Source organism: Corvus moneduloides, chromosome 5 (assembly GCF_009650955.1).
Source record: "Corvus moneduloides isolate bCorMon1 chromosome 5, bCorMon1.pri, whole genome shotgun sequence".
NCBI lineage: Eukaryota > Metazoa > Chordata > Aves > Passeriformes > Corvidae > Corvus > Corvus moneduloides.
This window is the reverse complement of record NC_045480.1, coordinates 52,489,822-52,513,548: the sequence shown is the minus strand read 5'-3', so window position 1 is coordinate 52,513,548 and position 23,727 is coordinate 52,489,822. Positions and strand designations below refer to the sequence as shown.

At 41.1% G+C, this 23,727-nt stretch overlaps 1 protein-coding gene across 5 annotated transcripts in view; it reads left to right on the top strand.

Moving 5' to 3' along the window:
• BMPR1B (bone morphogenetic protein receptor type 1B) overlaps positions 1 to 23,066 on the top strand; it is a 234,388-nt gene extending 211,322 nt beyond the window's left edge. For all 5 annotated transcript variants that reach the window (XM_032109038.1, XM_032109036.1, XM_032109037.1 and 2 more), the window contains 9 exons: positions 994 to 1,096; positions 2,056 to 2,158; positions 8,186 to 8,282; positions 9,098 to 9,236; positions 13,746 to 13,938; positions 14,379 to 14,676; positions 17,008 to 17,183; positions 18,447 to 18,577; positions 19,320 to 23,066. In XM_032109038.1, the coding sequence (XP_031964929.1) occupies positions 994 to 1,096; positions 2,056 to 2,158; positions 8,186 to 8,282; positions 9,098 to 9,236; positions 13,746 to 13,938; positions 14,379 to 14,676; positions 17,008 to 17,183; positions 18,447 to 18,577; positions 19,320 to 19,445 (1,366 nt within the window). In that variant the 3' untranslated portion in view covers positions 19,446 to 23,066. The remainder of the gene's footprint in view (positions 1 to 993; positions 1,097 to 2,055; positions 2,159 to 8,185; positions 8,283 to 9,097; positions 9,237 to 13,745; positions 13,939 to 14,378; positions 14,677 to 17,007; positions 17,184 to 18,446; positions 18,578 to 19,319) is intronic.
• Positions 23,067 to 23,727: the final 661 nt, after the last annotated feature.

Genomic DNA, 23,727 nt, shown 5'->3' with positions numbered 1-23,727 from the left:
ACTCTTGTTTCATTCAAGTAAGGAGCAAATCATCTGAAATTTTGCTGTATTTAAGTTTTCTAATCTTTTTTTCTTTTTATTTCCTTGTTTTAACTGAGTTTGTTTCTTCTCTTCTGAAAAATACTCATTGCACGTAATAGCCAGTGTTATTTTCCTGGGGAAATAACAGAGTATTTTATTCTTCTGTGCCTTGAATATCTTATATTAAAGAGTTTTTTCTTTCTTTTTGGATCTTCTTCCTGCAAATCAGTCAGTTTTGTTTCCTACATGTTATGTATCTCCTTGAGAGTGCTGAGAAGTTAATGTACAGCAGTCTCAATAAAATGCAGCCACCCTTTCCATGCCTTCCAGCCCCTCTTTCCATAGCATTCAGGCGTTTGACCTTCATCAAGGAAGGACATTTATCACCAGCACCATCTAGCCATCTGTTAGTATATTTGCCCTCCCTGGTGCACGTTCTTGTAAACGGAAGCATTATGGATCACTTCAGGCTTATGACCCGAGTAAACATCTATGAAGGGTGTTGATGATAACTCAAGGACTCATACACAAGAGTGTTGCAGTTCATAATATGGTTAAAACAGGAATCACGAATCACTCTTGATAATATTTTATACTTAGTATCTCCAAAGTGTTTCTTCAGGTCTCTACCGTGGTGCAAATACCGGTGCCTTGTTCCTGCACTCAAGGCAGACCTTGTGTAGCACTGAAGCTTGCTTTTTATAGGTCTCCAAAATCTTAACACACTAATGACCACAGGCAGAGAACTGGGGTGCTTGCTAGTCGGGCGTGGGCTGTGAAATGCTGCAAAGGTAAGTGCACAGCTCCAAGGCAGAGCCTCCTCTGTGTGTGCAGGAGCTGGTCCGCAGCAGCCCCTGCGTGTCAATTTGTGAATGGCAGATTTGCCTGGCAGGGAGAAAAGTTTAAGACAATATTCAACAGCACATTTTTCACTTCTGTGCCTTTTCCTGATTCATTCTTTCCAATCCACAGCACCGATGGCTACTGCTTCACCATAATAGAAGAAGATGAGTCCGGTGGACATTTAGTCACCAAGGGATGTCTTGGATTAGAGGGCTCAGACTTCCAGTGTCGGGTGAGGAAGCATTTTCTGCCAGAGGGTCACTTGAATTTTTGATAGTTTTCAATTAAAGTGCAGTCAACAGACATTGCTGTGTCCATGTTTTTCACTTCTGTTCATTTGGCAGATAGTTGATCTGTATCAATTGCTGAGGGGAGTGCATTTCTATCCCCAAAAGATGACACTGTAGCTGCTCCTAATAATAACTCATCTTTTTGGTTTTGGCACTGCTGTTACTAGTAACATTCCTACTCAGAGGACCTTTGAATTTAGAGAATTGCAGTCTTAACTCCTCAAATCTCCATGCTAGCTAAAGTTAGTTAGGATATTATTTGATGGACTGCAGCAATGTCTATGTTTTACATGCACTTGCACTTTGGTTTGGGATTTTTTGGTGCCAGATATTCCCTTCAAGTACAGTGATCACCTGATGGAAAACAAGTATCACTGCAGGAATGGAAGGGGTACGGACAATGAAGCATGGTGGTTTTAAGGTGGTTGCCTTTCCTCATGTTAAACTTAAATGGTTTTAGATGAGTATAGGAATGGTCTAATTAAGGCTAATGGAAGGTATTTTATTCTCACAAGACCAGAAGCTGCAGCTAAATTAGTCCACGCAGCAATTCTTGTATTATCCTGGCTAACCTGTTTTGGATACCCATATTAACTCATTTTTGGTCTAACTGATGGATGTATGTGACTTTCATAGTTCTGACTTGCACCATTAGAGAAAGTCAGTCCCTTCTGCAGCATTAAGGCACTAACAGGAGAAAGTTAGGAGTGAATTAATGTCTTAATTATCTAGATGAAATATTGCTGGATATGCTGGTTGGCAGAAATCCTTACTCCACAGATCCTAGAAATCTGTAGCAGATTGCAGTCCAGCTAGCAGGCACATCTTTCAAGTGCCAGAATGGTCATGTATATTTACAACACAGGGAATGACTTGCTTTCTATTAAATTGCTTATTGCAGGACACTCCTATTCCACACCAAAGAAGATCTATTGAATGTTGCACAGGCCAAGATTACTGTAACAAGCACCTTCATCCTACGTTGCCACCACTGAAGAATCGAGGTAAGGGGAACAAAATCCAGTCCTAAACTGATCTTTTCCTGCTGTTGGTCCTTGTGCCTTAGGGAAAAACAGAGCCCAGACTGAAGCACCCCTATCCAAATGCATGTGATTAGAGACGTAAATGGCACTAAACAGTGTCCCTCCATTCCTGTAGGTTGTGTGTGGAGTGGTGCTGATGCTTGCTGTTACTTCTGTTGCACACATGCAGCAAACATGAGATGCATTAGAGTTGCATGATACTGTCCTAGTGCAGACCTGCTGAGCTACCAGAGATCATCTCGAAGACCTAGGCTGGTCATGCCACAGGATGACTCTTGCTGTGTATTTTTTTAGCCTGATAATAAAATGGAATCCTCTCTCCAGTCCCTGCAACATGCATTACCATCCTTCATAACACCGCATACAAATTGGTCAGCTCAAGTTGACTCAAGTCTATTAAGTTTTTATTCTTTGAAAGACCTGATCGTCCAGCACTATGACAATAATGACTCACTGAAGTGTATTTTTTATGTGAAAAATGTAGGTGAAAATAGAATGTAAGAACTCACACACTTTTTTTAAAAAAATTTTTTTCTAGAGCAAATGGACGTGTATTAACTTAGTAGATGCTGAGGCAAGGTTTTAGCATTTTTGCTTGTTTGTTTAAACACCACTTTCTGAAAGCTGGTAAAACTATTTTTGTCTGGATGTTCAGAATACATTTTACAGAAGTGTATTCCTAAGAAAGTGTAAATACATCCATAACAAACTCTTGGCATTGGCAGAAGTTGTGGTAGTCTGCATTGAGTGAGTTCGGAGTTACAGGAGAATTTATAATCCTGGCATTCGGTGTTGGAGATCCAGATTGGTGTGCAGATGCACTCTTAATTTCACAAACAGCAGATACTTACACGAATGCATGCTCAGAGAGAGCCTTCACTCATGTAAGCTGTTCCCTTCAGACCTGTGAAATCCTGCACAGATGGGCTGCAGAGTCAGGCCCTTGGAGAGTGCTATGTAAATACCACACTGTTTACTAGCAAGGCATTAAGGCAGCAAAACCTCATAAAATTCTGACTTCCAGCAGAAGAGTTATGTACTACTTTGTTGGTTTATTTAATTTTAAAAAGTTCTTTGGACTGAGAGAAAAGCTCCATAAAGCCATCAATATTTGTTCACACTTCCTTAGTCTTTCATTAAATATCAGTTTGGAAAACACTGCCATGATTTCTTCATGCTACTGGCTGAGTTTATTCTACATTAGGTCTACTTTAAATACTGAATCAGTGCCTAACACTAAGCATCCATCTTATTAAGATTTTAGTTATTTGGCAATACTATCTGCTTATACAGAAAGCAATAAACCAAACTTCTGGTAGTGGCAGAGGTTGTTTGGATCGATGCTGGGTTTGTTCTCTGTGTATATAGGGTAAATAAAGTATCACTTGGGAACCATGGTGGCAGACCCATTAAACAGCAGAGAGAATATTTTTTAAAAGAAAAAATTCAGAGAGTTGGCACAGGGTTCTAGCTGTTCCGTGTTGCAAAGATGAGTATTTTAGCATGACAGATGAAAGGTGATGCAGTCACTCAACACGCTCTGAAGATTTTTTTTTTTTAAATAAGCTCTCACATTACCCCCATCCTGACAGTGTTTTGTAGAAATGCATTTCAAGAACTGCTTCAATAAATGTGTCTGAACAGGGCTGAAGTCATCACCTTTACTGAAGCCTTAGGTAAATATGTCATTCTTGGTGCCAGGCCTGTTTTAATTTGTTGCTGCTGTATCCTAGTGTGAAACCTCAGAAAAAAAAGCCATAGTGAGCCATAGGCCCTCACTGCAAATAGGTACAAATACTGTGTGTTAATACATGCTACTGCCAGTGCCCAGTACTGTGACTGTGATCATTATTTCTACTGGAAACATTTAGGTTAGGCTGTGATTGTCTGAGTAGTGTTAGAATTGTATATCAAGTTTAACATAAACTGTAAGTACAAAGAAAGAGAGGTGAACTTAAAAACAAGCTTCTTGGAATAACCTTCTAGCCTTTGGGTTCCATGAAGGATACGTATGCTCCTCAGCATCTAAAAAACAGAAATTTGGCTCCTGATGAACTCACCTCTGAGGTGATACCTCATAGGAAACAAAGTCTAGGGAAAGCATGCAGTTGCAGGTCAGAGGTTGTTGAACTGCAAATTGACCTGTGCACCGAGGTAACAGCTACAAAGGCGAGTGACTTGTGTGTTCTCTAAGTGCTTTTCCAGGCCTGGCATGTGCTGCAAGGCAAGATTTATGCCACACCCTATCCTCCTCTCCCCCCTGAAAGGAAAGGAGGACCACATACATGAAAGTGAGAGCCAGAAAAATTAGCACTGGTCAAAGCACATCTTGTTAAATAAGATGGAAGAAACAACAGCTAAGCCTAAGTTTTGAGCTCATCTTGGTACAGAGCTAGCAGTATAAAATATCCCAGAGAAACCATTAAGTTCTTGTGCCAGCTATACATCTGTCTTATTAAGGAAATGAAAATCATAATTGGGTCTGATATAACACCTCTGCTTTAAACAATAAAAGATATTCCTGGAAATCCCAGCGAAAGCACAGGCTGAGACCAGTCAAAAGGAGAAATACGTCTTTACTGATTTAGAGCCTGTATAAGCAGAAGTGGTGGTGCCACCGTGTCTGGCTCCCTGCCTGTATAGCTAGTGATGAATGGGCAAGGGAATGATTGGAGGAATGATGGGGTTTGATGTGTGCACACAGTCTCCACGCCTCAGATTTCACTGCCGTTTTTACTTGGATAACTGTAACATTCTGAACTGGAGGGACCTGGGGTGAGAGGAGAACCTCCTCTCCCTTTGATAATGCTGACTTCTGAACCTGCTGGGTGGCATTTTCAATGCGCTCCTCAGCATGGTCCCGTGGATGACAGCGAGGGAAACGAGTGGTGGAGGAGGGGGGAAATCGCGGGAGAGTAACTGAGAGGCAGCTTGGTCTCACCGAGCTCCCCGCTGACACCAGCCTGCACCACTGTTTTCCTACAACATGACGCTGTTAACGTGCTGTTTGCTGGGCTTCCCTGTTATCAGCCAGCCGAGGTATGTGAAGAAGCTTCCCAAACCCACCATGTGTTTGTTTTGCACTTCCCACACCATGCTCCCGGTAATCACTCACTGCTGCCTCTGTGGAAGCTGCTGCTTATTCTCATAACCCTGCTGCTTGGCACCTTGCAGTTACCAAGTAACACAACCGTAAAAAGCACAGCACTGGACTTCCTAAAGGACAGAGTACCTCCATCACATAAACTGGCACTGACCAGGACCTACCACAGTGTTCGCCACAGAGCCCACAGCCAAGTCACAGCCGAGCTGCCCCATCCCTCCTCCTGGTCAGATAGAGCAGGGAAAGGGAGGTTTGTCCTGCTGCTCTGTGGGGAACAGCATGGGCTGGAGGAGCGGGAGAAGAGATTCAGCCTGACTCAGTGCAGCAGAACAAACAGACATTGCTGGTGTAAGGATGGGGGCTTGCATTTAATCTTGTGTTGTCCACGCACCAGCAGGTTTATGAAGTCCTCAGGTGAGCAAGCAAATGAAATTCTGCCAAAGTGCTTTAAAAATGCAGGAAGTGTTTGAAAGGTGGGACAATAGCTCACCATCAGTACTGCCTCTCATCATACATAGACAAAGAAATATAAAGGCATATGGAACTTACTCTCCCCTCCTGTGAGAGCCAGTTGCATGCCTGTGCTGTGCACAGTGAACCACTGCTAAGGCTGTGCCGCTGTCGGCGTGGGGGACATCACCCACCACAAGAGGGTCAGCTCTGCATCTGGTCAAATTCTTTATCAACTGCTCCCAGCAAGGAGTTCAGGACACATTCCTCTATGTCTTTCATGCTTTCCTTGCCCTTGCTTGCTTCACATAATTGCATTTGGGTACCCAAAGATTTTTGCTGTGTTGGAGCCTGAAGTTCATCTGAGAGCTACACAGCACTTCCAAAATGCCTTCTAGGCTCTGGGAAAACCAAACTGCATTTATTTACTTTTCTGAAAGGGAGAAGCCCATTAGAAACATTGAGCATAAGGTCTGGATCACTTAAACCCTAAAAATTATGGGAATTTGATTCAAGATTTCCGCATGTTTATCATCCCTCTCTAAATATACGTACTCATACATGCACAGACAGCGTGAACAAGTTCATGGGCAACACTTTGTGTCTGCAAAAATGCCCAGATTTCCATGGCTTTAACATCTAGCAGACACAAGTATAAGATCTGAATTGTTGTCTCTGCGTCTGACATCAGCTTTAGTTACTGCCAAGCACAAAAGCCCAGCTTCCATCATGTACTCTGTGAAGTGAGAGAACCCTTGCTGTGGACAGTTACCCAGGTTTCTCCCAGGTATAAAATGCTGCTCTGTGGTCTCTGTGCTCTGCTTATTCATCTGATGGGCTGTGACATCTGAAACTGTTAGAACCCACACATTTTAGAGGGAGATGGTGGCTGACACAGGCTGCTTACAAAGCACAAACCAGAGCCCTCAGCCCTGCCGAGCCTTCACCAGAGAGCTCTGCGTTCCCCGGCGGGCTCTCAGTTTCAACCCACAGCCTGCTTCGAGTGGCAGGCCAGGGATAAATCTGCTGAGGCAGGCAGAAGGATGGGCTCGAGTGTTTTCCTAATAGACACCATGTCAGTGTCCCCTTCCAAAGGCATCAGCCACGGCCTGCATGTTTACATGGTCAGTGCTCCCGGAGCAGGTAATGGCAGGTTAAAACATGACCAGTGTGATCACAAGGTGTGTTGGTAGTTAATCTCTGTTTGTAGTGGAAAGGGGAAGGAAAGAAATTGTTTGGGAGCAAAAAAAAAAAAGGAGAAGCTGGATCTTTAATATAAAAGAGTCTCTGACAGTAAGCTAAGAGTCCCTTAGGAATCTCCTGGTCTCATTACCCTTGTAAATCTGAAACATAATAACATCGTTCCAGGACGAGTCAATAAGGATAGATTTCTCGCATTCTACAATGTGTCAGGCATGGAGTGAAGGATGCAAGACAGCAAGGCTGGAAGAGTTTCAGAAAACACAGCCCTCATTTGCATTATCCCATTATTGGAAGGGTGGTTTGTGTATGTACATGCTGAAATACTATAATTTTGAGAGTTTGGGCAGCAGGGGAGGTTAAAAAAGAATAGGGCTGCATGTCTTTGTTTTTCAGCAGGGAAGCATGCATGAAGGTCAGACTCGCTTGCCTGAGCTGAGAATACAAATTTGGAGATTAATGTTATTCTTTAAAGGAGAATATGACTCTCCCATACAAAGGTTGACTGAAACATTTTAATAGTTTTTATGTAACAGCATTTTCTACAAGTTACTTGACACGTTTTATTCCCAAAGGGCTTCACAGAAAAGCTGCTGGAAGGATAGTTTTGCCCACCAGCATAGAAAGGACTTGCTGGCACGCAGGGCTGCCGTAGAGCAAATGGAGAAGAAAATTCCTGCTCAGGTGTTTAAATCAGGATCTGGGAGACAAATTGTTCTGTAATGATGGAAATACACTTTGAAGGCCTCTCATGGCCTGCCTTCTTGGAGGTTGAATGGTCTCCTCTGTCTTCCCTTATAAGATAAATGCAGTTTGGTGGGTTTTCTCTTTTTTGGGGTGTTTTTATATTAACTACTCAATAGGATGCTACTTAATATGAGTGTTTAAAAAAGGCAGAGATTTTTGCATGTCCTGGCTGATCACTCAGCTTAAGACCCAGAGCTACAGGTCTTGATTGATTTTTCATTCAGGGCCAAACAGGGAATTGCAAATCAAGGTGATGTTTTGCCTGAGTGAGGGCTGAAAAAACAAACAGTCTTTTGGAGATGTCAGTTCTGTCCTGGTCAGTGAGGGTCAAAGAGGAAGTGCGTAAAATGCCTGGGGAATCCAGGGGTATTGCACGGGAATTCATTAGGAAAAAAGCGGAGATTATCTTGTGCTCAGTGTACTTCTGACACTGACTTTGTACCACCTCCCTTTCTAAATTTTCCACCTTTCTTGTTTTCTAACCCCAGATTTTGCTGAAGGAAACATTCACCACAAGGCCCTGCTGATCTCAGTGACTGTTTGCAGCATCCTTCTGGTGCTTATCATCATATTCTGCTACTTCAGGTAAATAAGGACTACTTTGGTAGCTTGTTAATGTTCCTCCCAACATTTATCTTTTTATAGATTTAGGAATTCGAAAAAAATAGAAGTGTGGACCTTAAAGAAAAGAAATGAGAAACCGTAATTTTATAATGAGAAAAAAAATGTGTATTTTTTTTGTGCTATTCACAAGTATACCTGTGTGATGTATTCCATACAGAATCTTTCACTCAACATCCTAAAAAGCCATTCAGGTAGAAGCACAGATTATTCTTTACTGAGAAGGCCAAAGGACAAATTTTATAGGGAAGTTTTTATAAGGGAAATATATCTAAGACTTCTAAATTGGTTTATTTGATGAAGAACTGATCATAAAAAAAAAGAAGACAATACAGCAATGTCAGTAAATATGTTTAGAATGTTATCATAAACTACATACATTATGTTTTAATAATTTGACACATTTTTAACATATTCCCAAATTCCATGACCTTACCTCCTCTGGCTCCTAAAGATCCACTGCAGACAGTAAAATAAAGTTATTTACTTGATCAGTGTTTTAGACATATTTAAGTTTCTGAAAGGAAGGCATTTGATTGCTTTGCAAACTTAACCCAGACTGCATGGCCTTTGAGTGTTATACTTAGAGTTTTGATGCTGAAAACAGTTGCTAAAAATAAAATAGAAAAATTTTGGCCAGCGAGTCCAGTGTATTCCTCAGGGAAGCAGAGAAAGCTGTTAGTCTATAAATGAAGGAAATATGAAGGACAGTGTGCATTATTCATTGCACATGTGTCCATTGTATTCAAAACTCATTTTGCTTTCATGTAAAATGTCAGATACAAACGCCAAGAGACGAGGCCCCACTACAGCATCGGGCTGGAGCAGGATGAGACCTACATTCCCCCCGGAGAGTCCCTGAAGGATTTGATCGAGCAGTCCCAGAGCTCAGGGAGTGGTTCCGGGCTCCCTCTCCTGGTAAGGAAGCAATACTATTTTAATGTACATTTCAAAGGCAAAAAGTGAGTAGAGGGAGAAGAGGCACAAAAAATTATATTTACATGTCCTCAGTTGTTTTTTTAGGTTTTTGAGGTTTTTTTCTCTGCCAGAAATGACAAGGATTTAAGCTGGAGAACAGCTGCTTGAGAAGCAGGGGAGTTTTTTTCATGTGAGCTAAGCCAAAAAAGCTTAGGGTTATTTTTCTACCTCAGCTCATTTCTTATTTTAGATAGTGTAGGGTAAGTACAGGCTTAGAGAGCTCGTGGAAGGACATCAGATTTACTCCAGGGTACAGGACAGCACCTGGCCCACTGATCTTCTTTTCTTTCTTTGTATGTGCAACACACAATAGGGTTTCAAACACTGACACATCGTCTTTTTCTAAAGGGAACTGTAACTTGTCAAACTTGGAACCTTTTTATTTGTAGGCTTCATTTTGCATTCAGAAGTCAAGGGGGATTTTTTTTCCTTGTAGTATGGCAGTCTCAAAGGTTAAAGGCACAGGGATGGAGTTTGTGATTATTTCTGAGCAGACTCCAGGATTACGAAGCCTGCTGAAAAGGCAAAACCTTCTGTGGCAAAATAGTTCTGTTCACCAGGGGGTTTTGTTTCTGGGGATCATGACTGGTAAAAAATAACTGGTAAAAAAGCTAGGTTACTTATTTAAAATAAGTGCCTCTGAGAAAATGGATTAGATTTAATTTTCATTTGTCAGAGCAGATATGTCCCTCCTGTCTCCCAAACCTATTAGTTTGTAGTGATGCTACTACTTTAGGTTGTCCAGTTTCCAAGTACTATGTACTATCTGTCTGGTTTTTTCCCTCACAACTTTTTAAAACACCCTAAAGAAGAAATTAAATGGGAAGTTTTATATTTCCTTAAAAATTAAGCAAGAGGCTGTGTTTGTTCTAGGCATTAAGAAAGCTCTGTTATGTCCCATACCAGTGTCCTTCTAGCACCCGTGGAAAGGGAGAGATCCTGTGTGCAGTTCAGGACCATTCCTAACAAGTGCTTCCAATTTATTTAATTGTGAGGAATTCTTCCTTTTTTGCTTTGGGGTTTTTGGGTTGGTTTTTTTTTGCATAGCACCTGCCACATCAAGGTCTTAGTCTGCACGTGGTGCTCCTACCTGTTACAATGACAGAAAAAATGTAATAATGTAGAGCAAATACAAGGAACTTGGTTGTACTTCTCTGAAAGGAAATGTTTCCAGCAGCCCATGTGGGTAGCAGGTACCCTGGGGCATCTTATAGCGGTGCATGACTCAGTGCATGACTTGGGATCCTTCTTCCCAGGATCCCAAAAAAGCTGGAACAATGCTGGTTATAGCTGCTTGCTCTTTATGCCTTCCTCTGTCCCAGTGAGCAGTTTGAAGGAGGGATCTGTGGTCTCAGTGGTGTCGCCGGGTCTGCTCTTGTAGTGGACGGGAAAGCCAATTCCTGCTGCTTAGCCAGCTGACATCCCAGCTGGGGCATTGCTCAGCAGCTCTCAGAGCTGTGCCGCTGCTCCGTGAGGCAGAAACCATCCAGTCTTCTGTCAGTCCACTCCTCTCAAGCCTGGAGACTTTGCAGCCACTGGACCCAGTGTTTTTCCTCAAGGAACTCTTCCCCCCAACCCCCATCTCCCCTTACTCACAAAAAAACGTGTACAATTTTTCTTTAAGTAGTGATTTTGGGTGGAAGAGAAGAAAATGGATCTTGCACTTGGCAAGAGATGTTTGCTGCATTTCCCAGACAGCTACAACCACTATGAGTTCACCAGAAACGCACAGAGTGATGCCCATGCCTGAAACAAATGTATAGAAAGTGCCCATGCAAGGGCTTATTTGCTTATTTTTAACTTTGTTTCTTATGCAAAGACTGAAACATCCAGGGTTATAATTTCAGGAAAGTAAGATGCAAATTTAATGCAAAATGTCACCTTGTGCTAACCAGTAATGTTTTTCTTCTGTGTAGAACATTTATTCTAATGGGTACAAATATTACACCCCAAACAAGTATTAGCCAAGAATTTGTCAATATGATGACATTCAGCAAGCATTCTGTCTCCTGACCTGTCTGTACCTCTGACAGAACAGTTTGCTGCAGGTCAAATGCTGCAAAATGGTCTGTCTGAAGAGTTTGCTGAACTACACGTTGGTCTCTACCTTCTCATACATTTTTTTTTCCCAATTTCCTTTCCAATGAACTTTGCTTTTCAAGGGACTGCATCCCAGCCATAGGTATGAATTTTCTGCTCAAAATATTAAATTTACAAAAGGTTGGTCTGTCTAAATTTTCATCTGCAGTAGCTGAACACATTTAGCTGAATGGCAGGAAAGTAGAAATAGTTCATAATTGGATTGTTTCCACTCAGGGAGACAAAAGAAAAGGCCATGTAACCTTACCTACAGAGCTCAAGCAGCAAAATACAGATTTCAAAAGAAATGAAAAACCCCCAGCCCCACTCAGTGTAAATAACTCACAAGAACACATCATTCAGCATGCTTATGAAATCAGTTCAGCCAACAATTTTGATTAACCTATTTGTTTTAGAAATAATAATTGGTTTATGATTCAAGAAGGAGCTGAATTCCTTAAAATAAAATAAATTGTTCATAGGAAATCATTTGACCAGTTCTAGCAAGACGAAACCAGGTTAAGGCCTTCCACATAGTATTCTGCCGCCTGAAAACCCATAACAGAAATGTGTTTTTCATTTTCTTAATGTAATTTAATAAGGAACTTTTCATCATTAAGTATTGTAATTGCATGTACTTTATGATGCCATTACATATATTTACACAAATTAAGTTATTTGATATAACTACATTATTGTTCAGGATGCATTTTTAAAATGGGCAAAATAGAAAGCAACAATGCTAAAATGACATTACAAAATGTTACAGCAAAATTCCAATGTAATATAACTATTGTTCAATCACTATATGAGAGTATAAAAGATAATAAATCAATTTTTTAAATTAAGGCTAATCTCTGTTGTTGGCTTTCACTGATGTTAATCAAAAATAATGGCACTAAAGCGACCATCTTGGAAGTCTAATAATAATACAGTGCAGGGCTGGAAAAATGGAATTCTGTTTAAATGACAGAAGAAGAAAACTGGGATATTTGAAATAGCTTTGCTTAAATACCACTGTATGTTATGCTTCTTAAAATTGTCTCATATGAAAACCAGTGATTTACTTACAAAATGAATGATGATAGGCCTGACCTAATAGGTTTTGAGTTTGTCTTTGGATGCACATTCATGCTGCAGTGGGGTTGTGGCAGTCCTGCTTGGCATTACCAAACTGGTGGTTTCCGCTGGACCTCCCAAGCATAACAAAGGAAGCAAATGTTGTAAAAAATCAAGTTTCACTCATTTCTGTCAGTCAAGATTGCAAAAATATTTTGGATTGCATGAAATGAATATGATTTCAGAGGGATTCAGTTAGTGCAGTTAGATTCACTTGCTGCAGTAAACTGCAGGAGATTTGTGTCTGGATGGTGGCAAAACCCGACCAGAGACCATGAATTTGAACCTGTTCAGATTTTGCCAATTGCTTGGCCCAGATGAAAATCTCCTTGTGTTGAAGGAAATATTCTTTCAATATCTTACCAAGTCTTACCAAACAAAAACTCATTAGCTGTGGATTGAACTGGCAGTGCTGTACCTCAACAGTGTGACATTTTCATCTCCCGTTACATTGGGGTGAGGCAGCGTCAGCCACGAATACCAGCGAGTTGTGCTGCAGCATCCACTCACATTAGTGAACTTTCAGGTATACATGTTCTGCAGGCATGCTCCAATCTGATGAGATTATGAGTCTCCATTTGCCTGAGATTTTTCGTGGCTGTAAAAGCTTGTTAAATTTAGAGGCAGTCCATCTGCTGCATGGGGTCTGTCATCTTGTGAAGAGTATCTCTGCAATGCTGCCATGGGCATTGATCTTGTAATACCCATGATGTTAGCATTAGCTCACAGTACAGACACTGACAAAGCTGGCACAGACACTGGAAAGCTGTTCTTTCAAATATTTTGGGGAGGGAATTGCTTTTTATTAATACGTAATTATTAAAATTAATGTAGGCATGTGTGTTATAACTCTGTAAGTAGTGGTTGAGATTCCTAACACCAAATGTATATTTTGAAATAATCAGGCATGGCCATTTCAAGGAAGGTGATAGGAAGTATTGTCCTTAAAAAAAAAAAGTAATTTTGTGGTTTTGCTAGTTTTGGACCTCTGATAGGCTTATGACTCTTGTGAGGCCTAGCCTTGAGTCTCAGCAGTGTTGAGTATGTAACAAACATCCCTATTTTAATTCAAATGTGTTACGTACCCCTTTGGAATTTGGACTGCATTGAGGTGACCAGGAGTGTTTTCTGTCAAAACTTTTCCAAAAGTAACAAAAAAAATTCCACCAAACTCTACATCCCACAGGAAAATAAAAATTTCAAGGTTCATAGTAAAATGTTTCCTTTAAAAAGACTGATTAATTTTCAAAGGTTCAAAGGACCATCGCAAAGCAGATTCAAATGGTGAAGCAGATTGGAAAAGGTCGCTATGGAGAAGTCTGGATGGGAAAGTGGCGTGGTGAAAAGGTAGCAGTGAAAGTGTTCTTTACTACAGAGGAGGCCAGCTGGTTCAGAGAAACAGAAATCTACCAGACTGTCCTGATGAGACATGAAAATATTCTTGGTGAGTGAAGTGAAAGAGAATTATTTGATGGTGAACAGGTTTTTTAAGCACAGCAATTTTATATTTGGCTGTTATCTGATGTCCTTTCCTATCTGCTTTGTTTCCCACTGTGCTCTCCAATTAGCCCCAGTGCTTTTCAAAGGAAAGTTGTTTCAAGGATTACTGAAACATAAATAAAAGTTAAAAAATAGTGGGACTTGGGGGTTGTTACTCCAAACACAACGTGTCTGTTTCAGGCACTGGTGTTTCCGTATCTGGGCTTTCTGAAAGTACGTGAAAGGCCAGAGGTGAGGCACAGTAGCATGGAAGTAAGATGAAAGGAATTAAATACGGTAATGAAATAAAACTACTGAAATGGATGAGAGTCCAGAGTTCTGAGCAGTCAAAAAAAACCCCGTGAGAAGTATTAATTTGAAAATATCTTCTTTTTTTTTTTGAAGGATTCATTGCTGCAGATATTAAAGGTACAGGATCTTGGACCCAGCTGTATCTTATCACTGACTACCATGAGAATGGCTCACTTTACGATTATCTAAAATCTACTACCTTGGACACAAAAGCTATGCTGAAACTGGCTTACTCCTCTGTCAGTGGCTTGTGCCACCTGCACACTGAGATCTTCAGTACTCAGGGCAAACCTGCTATTGCCCACCGTGACCTAAAGAGTAAGAATATCCTGGTGAAAAAGAATGGCACCTGCTGTATAGCAGATTTGGGCTTGGCTGTTAAGTTTATCAGGTGAGTTGGAGTGAGGGGGCTGAGGAGAAGTTAATAAATCAGGTGCAAAAGCTGCCTTTGTTGTTGGCTGAGTGTGCACGTGTGAGTAAGCACCTATAGGGCACGTGCACACCTTCTGGGCTCTGCTCAGCTGTGTGTGAGGTTACCTGTTGGGGAGTGAATGTCATGTAAACACCTCATGCAGGTGTACAAACAGTTGCTTTTTAATTATTCGAGCACGTTAGCTGCATCTGCATAAAGGTTTATTTTCATCCCTCCGTCCTCCATAGCTGCCCCACTATTGCTGGCACACGGTGAAAGGACGTAGCACAGACAGGTTGAAGTCACGTCAGTGAGCTTGTCACTGAAGCTTGTCTGATCCCGTGAAAACTCACTCTCAGCTTAGAGAGAAAAATACTAATAATTTGCACAAGTTACTAACTAGGATTTATTGAAAAGGAGCCCATTTGGGCTGCCTTTTGTTCCATTTCCTACAAATCAAATTGCCGAAGAACAGATTTGATTTTTGAAATGGCTTTTAAATTTGATTTTAAAAAATGGTTGTGTGTTTAAACAACTTAGAAAGAGCAGACAAGTAGAACTTACTCACTCCTGGGATTCATAAGGAGACACTGCTCTCTGACAGCTCTGTTCAAAAGGAACTTGAGCTCTCAGCGGTGGTCCTGGTGGTGGAGACGTGTGTTCCAAAGTCTCTGATTTTTCTGTATACAGAAATGTGTCTAGAATACATAGACTGAAAGTTTCCGTTTTGGAGGTCAGCTTTGAAACCATGCACTCCCTGGAGTATTAAAAAAATTAAAGAATTCTGTACAAATCTTGAACTGAAATTATTCAGAGTGAAAGGAAAGGCAGTTTTTAAGTGTGCTCTTCTTACCGTTCACTTACCTACCACGTTTCTTGGTGAGGCATTTCCTTTATGAGCCTGACCTTTCTTTAGGAGACAAGAAAGGAATATTTTTACTTTGAGGAACAGAAGCCTAGAAAACCACAACTTGAAAATACACTACTAAAAATTTCGGGGAAGAAATTCACCCTTTGCAGGTGTACTTTGCCTGGCAAATACAGAGCAGCACACTGCTTAGCTGTGAACGAAGGGAGCTAGGAATTATCAAGTGCTGTTACAAAAGAAGGTGAAATATGGATTTTTCCCACTCCAGATGGAATTTACAGTATGTACTTGGCTTGTTTTCATACTGAACCCTTCCTCAGACAGCATTTCTCAGGCAACAACAGGGAAGTGAAAATAGTGGGAAGGGGTGTGCTCTGCTGAAGCTAATGATTCTAGTAAAATTCCTTGTGTTTCCATTTCATTTGAAATACTGGAAGACAGTGCAGGTCACTGGATTTGTGTTACATTCTTGGAGGTGTACAGAAGTGCCACCAGCATATGTATGATTTAATGACTGTGTAGGTAACTGGTTGTCCCACAGACTCAGAAAAAGCTGACTTTTCTTCATATCAGTAGGTAAAAAAAAAAATGTTGTACATGAAGAAATAATAATATTTCTACAGAAATAGAATTATTCTGTGAGCTTTTGTTGCATCCATCATATTTAAAATACATACATTTGAAGGTGAGGGAAGGAAAACAGACCTTTTTAAGCAAACCATATATGCCATATAAAGCTTATATAAAACATACAACCTTTTAAAAACATTTCAACTGATGTAGCTGAATCTGAGTTAATAAGAAAAACAAGAATCCATCCACATAATTAATGGGAATTTGCTTGCCACATCTTGTGTCTTCTGGTCAATGTGTGAGGTGTGACACATTTGCTTAGATGTTTTTATGCATTTATCCCTCTGTGTCTACATATCTTGATGTGTTAAGGTTGGGAGAGATCAAACATAATGCATGCAAAAAATAATAGTTAGATTCATCTTCCTTGCAGATCTGATTTGCTACAGCTAAGAGATACTGCCCCAGCTACTTAGCATTAATTGCTAAGACTGAAGCATTAGGTGGTGGAGTATGTTAAGAAAACAGCGTTTAATGAAGATTTGATTGTTATCACTAACATTAGAGCTCCGGCTAATGCTAATGAAGTCTCACAAATGTTACAGCATCCCTGTTGAGTCTTATCTTCATTTTGATTCTGCATTTGAATGCTTAACATAGCCTCAGGCAGGTCAGCCTTTTAAGGAGGGTTGCCTTCACACTAAGAGGCTTTTCTTGCAAGAATTGTTCCATTAAGATTATGCATTACTTTTGACCTTGTTTGAGAGTGGATGTGGTGTGAATTTACTACTTTTTCCATCTAAATTACTTTCTTTTCAAGCCACTTTACTGCATGTTTGATGCCCTTTTTTTTCTTCATTTTCTTTTAGTGATACAAATGAGGTAGACATCCCTCCAAACACCCGTGTAGGAACAAAACGTTATATGCCTCCTGAGGTGCTGGATGAAAGCTTGAATAGAAATCACTTTCAGTCCTACATCATGGCTGATATGTACAGTTTTGGACTCATCCTTTGGGAGATAGCAAGGAGATGTGTTTCAGGAGGTAAAGAGCTGGGAGATCACTTTTAATTGTGTCAGTGAACCTCATATCTTCCCTTACATCTTTTTCTCTGGGTGATTGTTTTTACAGTAATAAACCAATGTGGGTAAACCATACAGGTAACTCTCTTAATATCTGTTCTCTTGTTAAAACTTATTTTAAAGCATGAGTCAGTGCTATTTCAACAGCAGAGGTTTAGACTATATTTTAATGGCATGTTTGAAGGCAGCGGATGCCTGCACTGAGGAAGTAGGGAACTCATTTGGGGGCCTTTTCCAAAGGCATCACATTTCTGCTGAACTGGAGGTGTTCAGCTAATTTAACAGAAAGGAAATAGTGATTTCTTTGTTTAGTTAGAGTTAAATGAAAGGAGGAGGGCAAACAATTTGGAGTTTGCTATGCTACTATTTGAAATAATCTGTTTACAAGACAAGTAGCAAAACAGCAGAGGGAAGTAGCACTTACTACATCACTATCATACCAGTGATGTGCTTCATTTCCCTCTTTCTGCATGTAGAGTTCAGTGTAGTGCACAAATGATGGGTGTTACTACCTCTGTTTTGCCATGGAGAAAATTAATGCATGGAAGTAACTTGGTAACCGTTCCGTGCCAGTTTGGTGGCAAGAGTAGAGCATGTCTCTCTTGGGTCTCTGCTACCTTCACCATACTTCATGGGTCTTTAAATCTGCAGTGTTGTGCTGAATGCTCACCCTAGAGGAGCTGAATGTTGCCTATGAGTAGCAGGATCCCTGTGTTTAAAAGCTGGTGATGTGTATTGTGATGTTTTGAGGCTAAATCTGTAATATTTTTATTGTTTCATTGTTGCTATGTACAAAGAATGGTGCCTTGCCATGTTCTGAAAAGGCACAGAAATGCCCTTTGGTATATTCCAGGTCCACTGATAAGAAGGAGACCTAACTCAAGGTTAATTCTCTCTCAGATTAGTCTGATACAGTCCCTATGTGAATAGCTCTTTCTGGGAGAACTTACTGGAGATTGCTGGACTGGAAAGCAGAGGTAGAAACTGCCTCACTTGGCAAGTAATTACGTTTTTGGATTAAGATACGTGGCCAGTCTTTACATGGCAATGGTTACATTGGAACTTGACGGTGGAATTAACTTCTAGGGCAGGGAAGTCCTTTTCAGAAGTACACCCAACTGTTGAACAGTATGTATTGTATGGCCAATCTGTTACAAACTGAGAGGGGAGGAGGGGAGTGGAAGTTGTTTTCTGCAAGTGACAGACAACTAATTGCTTCTTTCAGGAATAGTTGAGGAATACCAGCTTCCATACCATGACCTCGTGCCCAGCGACCCCTCGTACGAGGACATGCGGGAGATCGTGTGCATCAAGAGACTGCGCCCCTCGTTTCCCAACAGATGGAGCAGTGATGAGGTATCTGTCGTCCCTCTTGACATGCTGTCAGTGCTTTTAATCGGAGCTAGTGAGTGAGACTGACCCAAGTCTGCAGCATTTTGAGGGAGGAGGACATTTTCCACTGCTGCTGCCACATTTTGGAATAGCAGCATGTAGATGAATATTCTGCAGGGAGATGAAAGATTTAGGTGGCATGAGATTTGTGAATGTGAGGGAAAAAGAAAACAACCTCCCTGGGCTCCTTGAGGTCTCATGCAACAGCCAGTGTGAGAAGATGTAACCACAACTCGCCTGCCTCATCCTCTTCCTAGCCAAATCCCTCTGGGCATTCAGACTGGGGCTGAAAACACTGGAGGAAGGACTATCAGCTCCGGAAAGGGCTTTTGTGTGATGACACTCAGTGTGTGTTTACTCTGCTACCACATGTGTCCAGGACTGGTGAGGCTCATTGAAATAGCTGCTCTTGATTAACTGGTTGGGATCCTCAGTAATCCCACCTCAGGCATTCTAGCAATAAGAGGTCAATTTGTTAGTAGCTAGTGCCTGTGTATTACCAAAAATGCATTACAAAAATCTGCATTAATCTGAAACACGTTTGGCTGGTCAGGGCAGCGCTGGTGGTATTTATGCATAATGCCTGTCAGGGTCTGCACTGCCCTTAGGAAAGGCCTTTTCCCTTCAGTTTTTCAGCATTGCCAACAACTGCAGTCTCCTCTTTCACTGACCCGGGTGGGGCTTTCTCTCCCGCTTCTCTCCGCAGTGCCTACGGCAGATGGGGAAGCTGATGATGGAGTGCTGGGCTCACAACCCTGCCTCCCGGCTCACAGCCCTGCGCGTCAAGAAAACACTCGCCAAAATGTCAGAGTCCCAGGACATTAAACTCTGACTCTGCCAGAGGGAGCTCTGGTGGAGGCCCCTGGAAATGGACTTTCTTGTGCAGGCAGAAGTCCTGAAGATGTATCAAAAGTCTTTGCTAAGTACCTTGAATGGAGTCATGCTTAAGAGCAGCAGTGAGTTTTTGAGGAGACTATCCATTGCAAAAATCACCTGAATTTTGAGATACAAGATCGAAGAGGCTTGTCTGCTCTTGTTTACATGGGAAAATACAGTTTTAGTAACTGGTTTAAGATTATGCATGTTGCTTTCCATGAAAGCCACTTATTATTTTATTATTATTATTGTTATTATTATTATTTTGATTGTTTAAAAAGATACTGCTTTAAATTTTATGAAAATAAAACTTTTGGGTTAGAAGTAAAAAAGATGTATATTGTTACATTAAAAAAATTCGGAGGAAACTGCTGAAAATGAAAGCAAACCAACTTTTTCATTTCCAAAACGACTATTGCACTCCAGCATTTAAGAAAAAAGGTGAGTGGGTCTGTGTAGCTCAGAGGAGCTGTGATGGAGACCACCTTAAAAGCCACCTATTTGTGGAGATAACTTTCCAAACCCTGAATGTGCAAGTGATTCTCACAGTGCAGAGATGGAGCCCAATTGCATCCCTGCCATCCCTGTTGGTGTGGGTGGCCTGATTCCTGTGGGTGGCCTGTCCCAGGGAAGGTCATGCTTCACTTAAGGTAGCTGGGAACTGTTTGAATATGGTTTGGTGCGACTTGTTTAAAGAAGCTCTTCATGTTTCCAGGAAAACTGATGGGGATAGTACCACAGTGATAAACAAGTGCCCTTTTTCTTGGCTTTTTTTTTTTTTCCTTTCTTTTCCCCCACTGCAAAATAAAGTATTTTGTGTGTGAGTGGAAATGAAATACGCATTTGAGTCCACTGGGTAATTTGAAACTGCTAGGACCCTCAACCAACCACTGGGTAAGAGGAAGTTCCTTGTGAGAAGGAATTACTAACTTGCTCTTTCATCTGCATAAAAGTGAGGGGTCCATCTACAACCACAGCTAGGAAAAAGAAATTAACATCTGTGTTCCCTTTTTTAAGGGAAAGTGAAAAACCTCAACAATGCCCATTTCTGGGGTGGCAGTCATTCTTCCTTGAGTGTAAGGAGACCTGGTGCCTTGTCTGTAATAGGAAGTGACAGGGAGAGGGAGCATGGGACACATTAGATGGGTGGTGAGAGCTGGGAACTGTGGCCAGCAGTGGGTACCTGCCTCCTGCACTTCTTCTGCTGTAGTGAGAGACACTACAAACAATTGGCTCAAGCTTTATCTGCTTTACTGTTTTGGGTGGCCTTCCAGCAGCCTCCACAGCTCTGGCAGCCACTGCACAGCAGTGACAGGCTCAGCTGCTGGGCTGGGGCTGTGTAGCATTTTGGTTCCCAGCAAGAGGAGCTGTCAGGGGAGAAGAGCAATGGGAAATGTATTTACTGTCTTTCCCTGTTCCTCCTTCCTAGGGTTGCAGCAGTTGTAGCAATGCTAATGCTACAGAAGGGGAAATGAGAGGTGAAATATACCCCGGGAGGTGTTTTCTTTGGAAAGGTTCTGTTCTTTGTCAGATTACCAAAACTGAGCTGCATGGGACTTACTGGTTTACCCTTTTTTACCCTTCATTTATTTTTTAAAATTTTCCTGGCTGCCTATGTTGTTTTACTAGATGGTGTTCAGCTTAATTTTGAAATAAGTCCTTACAAATGCTGCTTTGATTATGCTAAGCCTATTTCAGAACTTAAATAATTGCCATGCAGGATTTAGCGTCAGCACTTCTGTAATGCTTCTTTTTTTTTTTCCCCTTTTTGGAGAAAACTGATTTATTTGTGGTAGGTAGGTGTATAATTGGGGTTTAGCTTAACAGCTCCCTGAAGGTATTTCTAGCTGGAAAAATTACCATTTTATACTTTCAAGCTAACAGAGAAAAATGCACGAGTTCAAGAGAACCAGCAAGCCCTCCATGATGATAGGTGTTAAAAAGCTTAATCGAAAGTTTTTTTGTTAATTAGGGTGCTTTTTCTGCAGTGCCGTTTCCCTGCCTGTACCCAAATTTACCAAGCAATACAAAAAGAAAATCTCTGAGATTTAATACACCAAACACTGATCCCAGTGACGGTTTCCCCATCCTTAAAACACGTTTGTGAGGCTGAGAGCAGAGTTTGCCCCTCTCCTTGGCTGCCTTGGCTTTGAGATTTATGGGCCAAAATGGGGACAACCCAGCCTCTCTTCACCTTTTTGTCTTAGTGAATGGAGCCATGGGTTTCTAGTCTCGTTTCTTTCCATAAAAGCCAGCGCACCCTGTGGAACTGAGGTTTCTCAGCCCCCAAGAAGCAGAGGGGACCTGCAGGTCCCAGGTTGCACAACAGGAATGCTTCTTTCCTGCCTGTTTAGGTGCATTTCACCTCTGCCTTCCTCAAATAGATTTTTTTTTTTTTTTAATAGCAAAGCTCTCCCCAGGAGTGTTTTGGAGGGTGCTTTGCTGGCTGGCAGACACGAGGCATACTATGAATGCCCCTGGCACCTGCCATCAGCATGTTGCAAGAGAAAGGGCCAGTCACTGGTTTCCTGAGCAAATCTCACCTTTTTTTTTGGTCCAGAAGAAAATGGTCTAAGATACTGGTTGATAGAGTACATAAAGTGTGTATGTTAAATGTTCATGTGTTTTTATATATATATAAAATATATATATATATATTCAGTTGCGAGTCTGGGATAGCTCCAGTATGTGGATTAAGAGTAAACTATTATGGATGAAAAAGCACTAATTAAAACATAATATTTATTTATGAAAATGCATAAATGACAAATCACTGCAACGGTGCTGTATAGGAAAATAGATAAATATATATATATATATATTTGAGGAGACACACACTGAGAAAGCAAACAGTCTGCGGTTGTGTAACTAGTGCCTGCCTATTTTCTCCCAAGACCAGATTTTGCCCTCAAATCTCCTACCCACTGTAATCGATGCTATTGTGAAGGGCTATTCCTAAGGCCAAAAAACAGCCTAAGGCAAGCGTGGAGGTCTTTTGTTCCAGCACTGTGATGTTCGAGTTACTGCCTGCATGGGTGACTTTCTGTGACACTCAGCGTGTCGTAATTAAGGTGTCAGCACTGCAGTGACTACAGGCTAGTATGCTTATTTTGCCAGGTGTGGCCTTTTAATGTCACTTCCATATTTTGGTAGTTTCAAAGGGCACATTGATGAGGGCTTGGAAGTCAGAGGTAAAGATAATTGTGGCTTCAGTGCCCACGGGTCTAGAAATCCACTTTTCAAATGTAAATCATTCAAGGAAGTGTAGTTTAGTTTCTTTCTGTCGTAGGTGAGATGGCATAGGTAAGTGGGAGAAGAAAAAAAAAGAGAGATGCCATCTAGCAACTGCTATCCTTTCTCTAGCACAAAGTCATTTCTATTAAAGAAAAGGTTGTCAATGTAGAGACTAAGAAACTAATTTGTGTTCTTTTTTGAGAACCAGTGCCTTATTAAACCTGTAAATACTGTAATTAGAAAACCTGGGGAACAAACTGTGTTATGTTGTATTTGTTCAAATTGTATATGGTTGTTTTAACATTCCCCCCCCCCCAATAAAATTGTTTCAATCTCCCCATGACAGAGATTGCTATTTCCTTTTTATGTGCTTGAAAAGCACCATCTTTGCATTTCATTTCTCCAGCTAGATTATTTTGACCATGCCTCATTTTATTTATTTTATTTTTATGAGATTTTTTTTTTCCTCTGAGCAAACAAGTAAACAGCAATATGTTGCATATGTTTCCACTGGCATAAAAAAGCATCACTTCTTTCACAACTCAGTGAAGAGAAAAATAGTAATTAAAATAGTGTTATCACTAATAGAGCAGTCAGTCGTGTTTTGTGGCTGATTATGTAAATCTATAGAAACTTGGTATTAGCATAATATTTTTTTGAGACACCCACCCCCCTTCATTCTGCCACATGTTTATGAATATTTTTGACTACTATTTTTAATAGCACAAGAGCCACAGGAGTCACCTGTGCACAAACTGAAGCTAGAATTCCCGCCCCAAGCATCAGGTGAAAACGTTTCAGCCTAAATACCCAGCATCAGCTGAAACACGGCATTGCTGAGTGCTGAGACATGGGTTACCTACCTCTACATCTAGTGAGGTGTTTCTGTGCATTTGTACCTAAAGCTGGAGCACTCCTCTCGTTCTGCAGGGCTGCGTTGCAGATTCAGCTCCGTGTTTCCTAATGTTTAATTGCCTTGCTATTATTTTCAGAGAAGTGTGTAA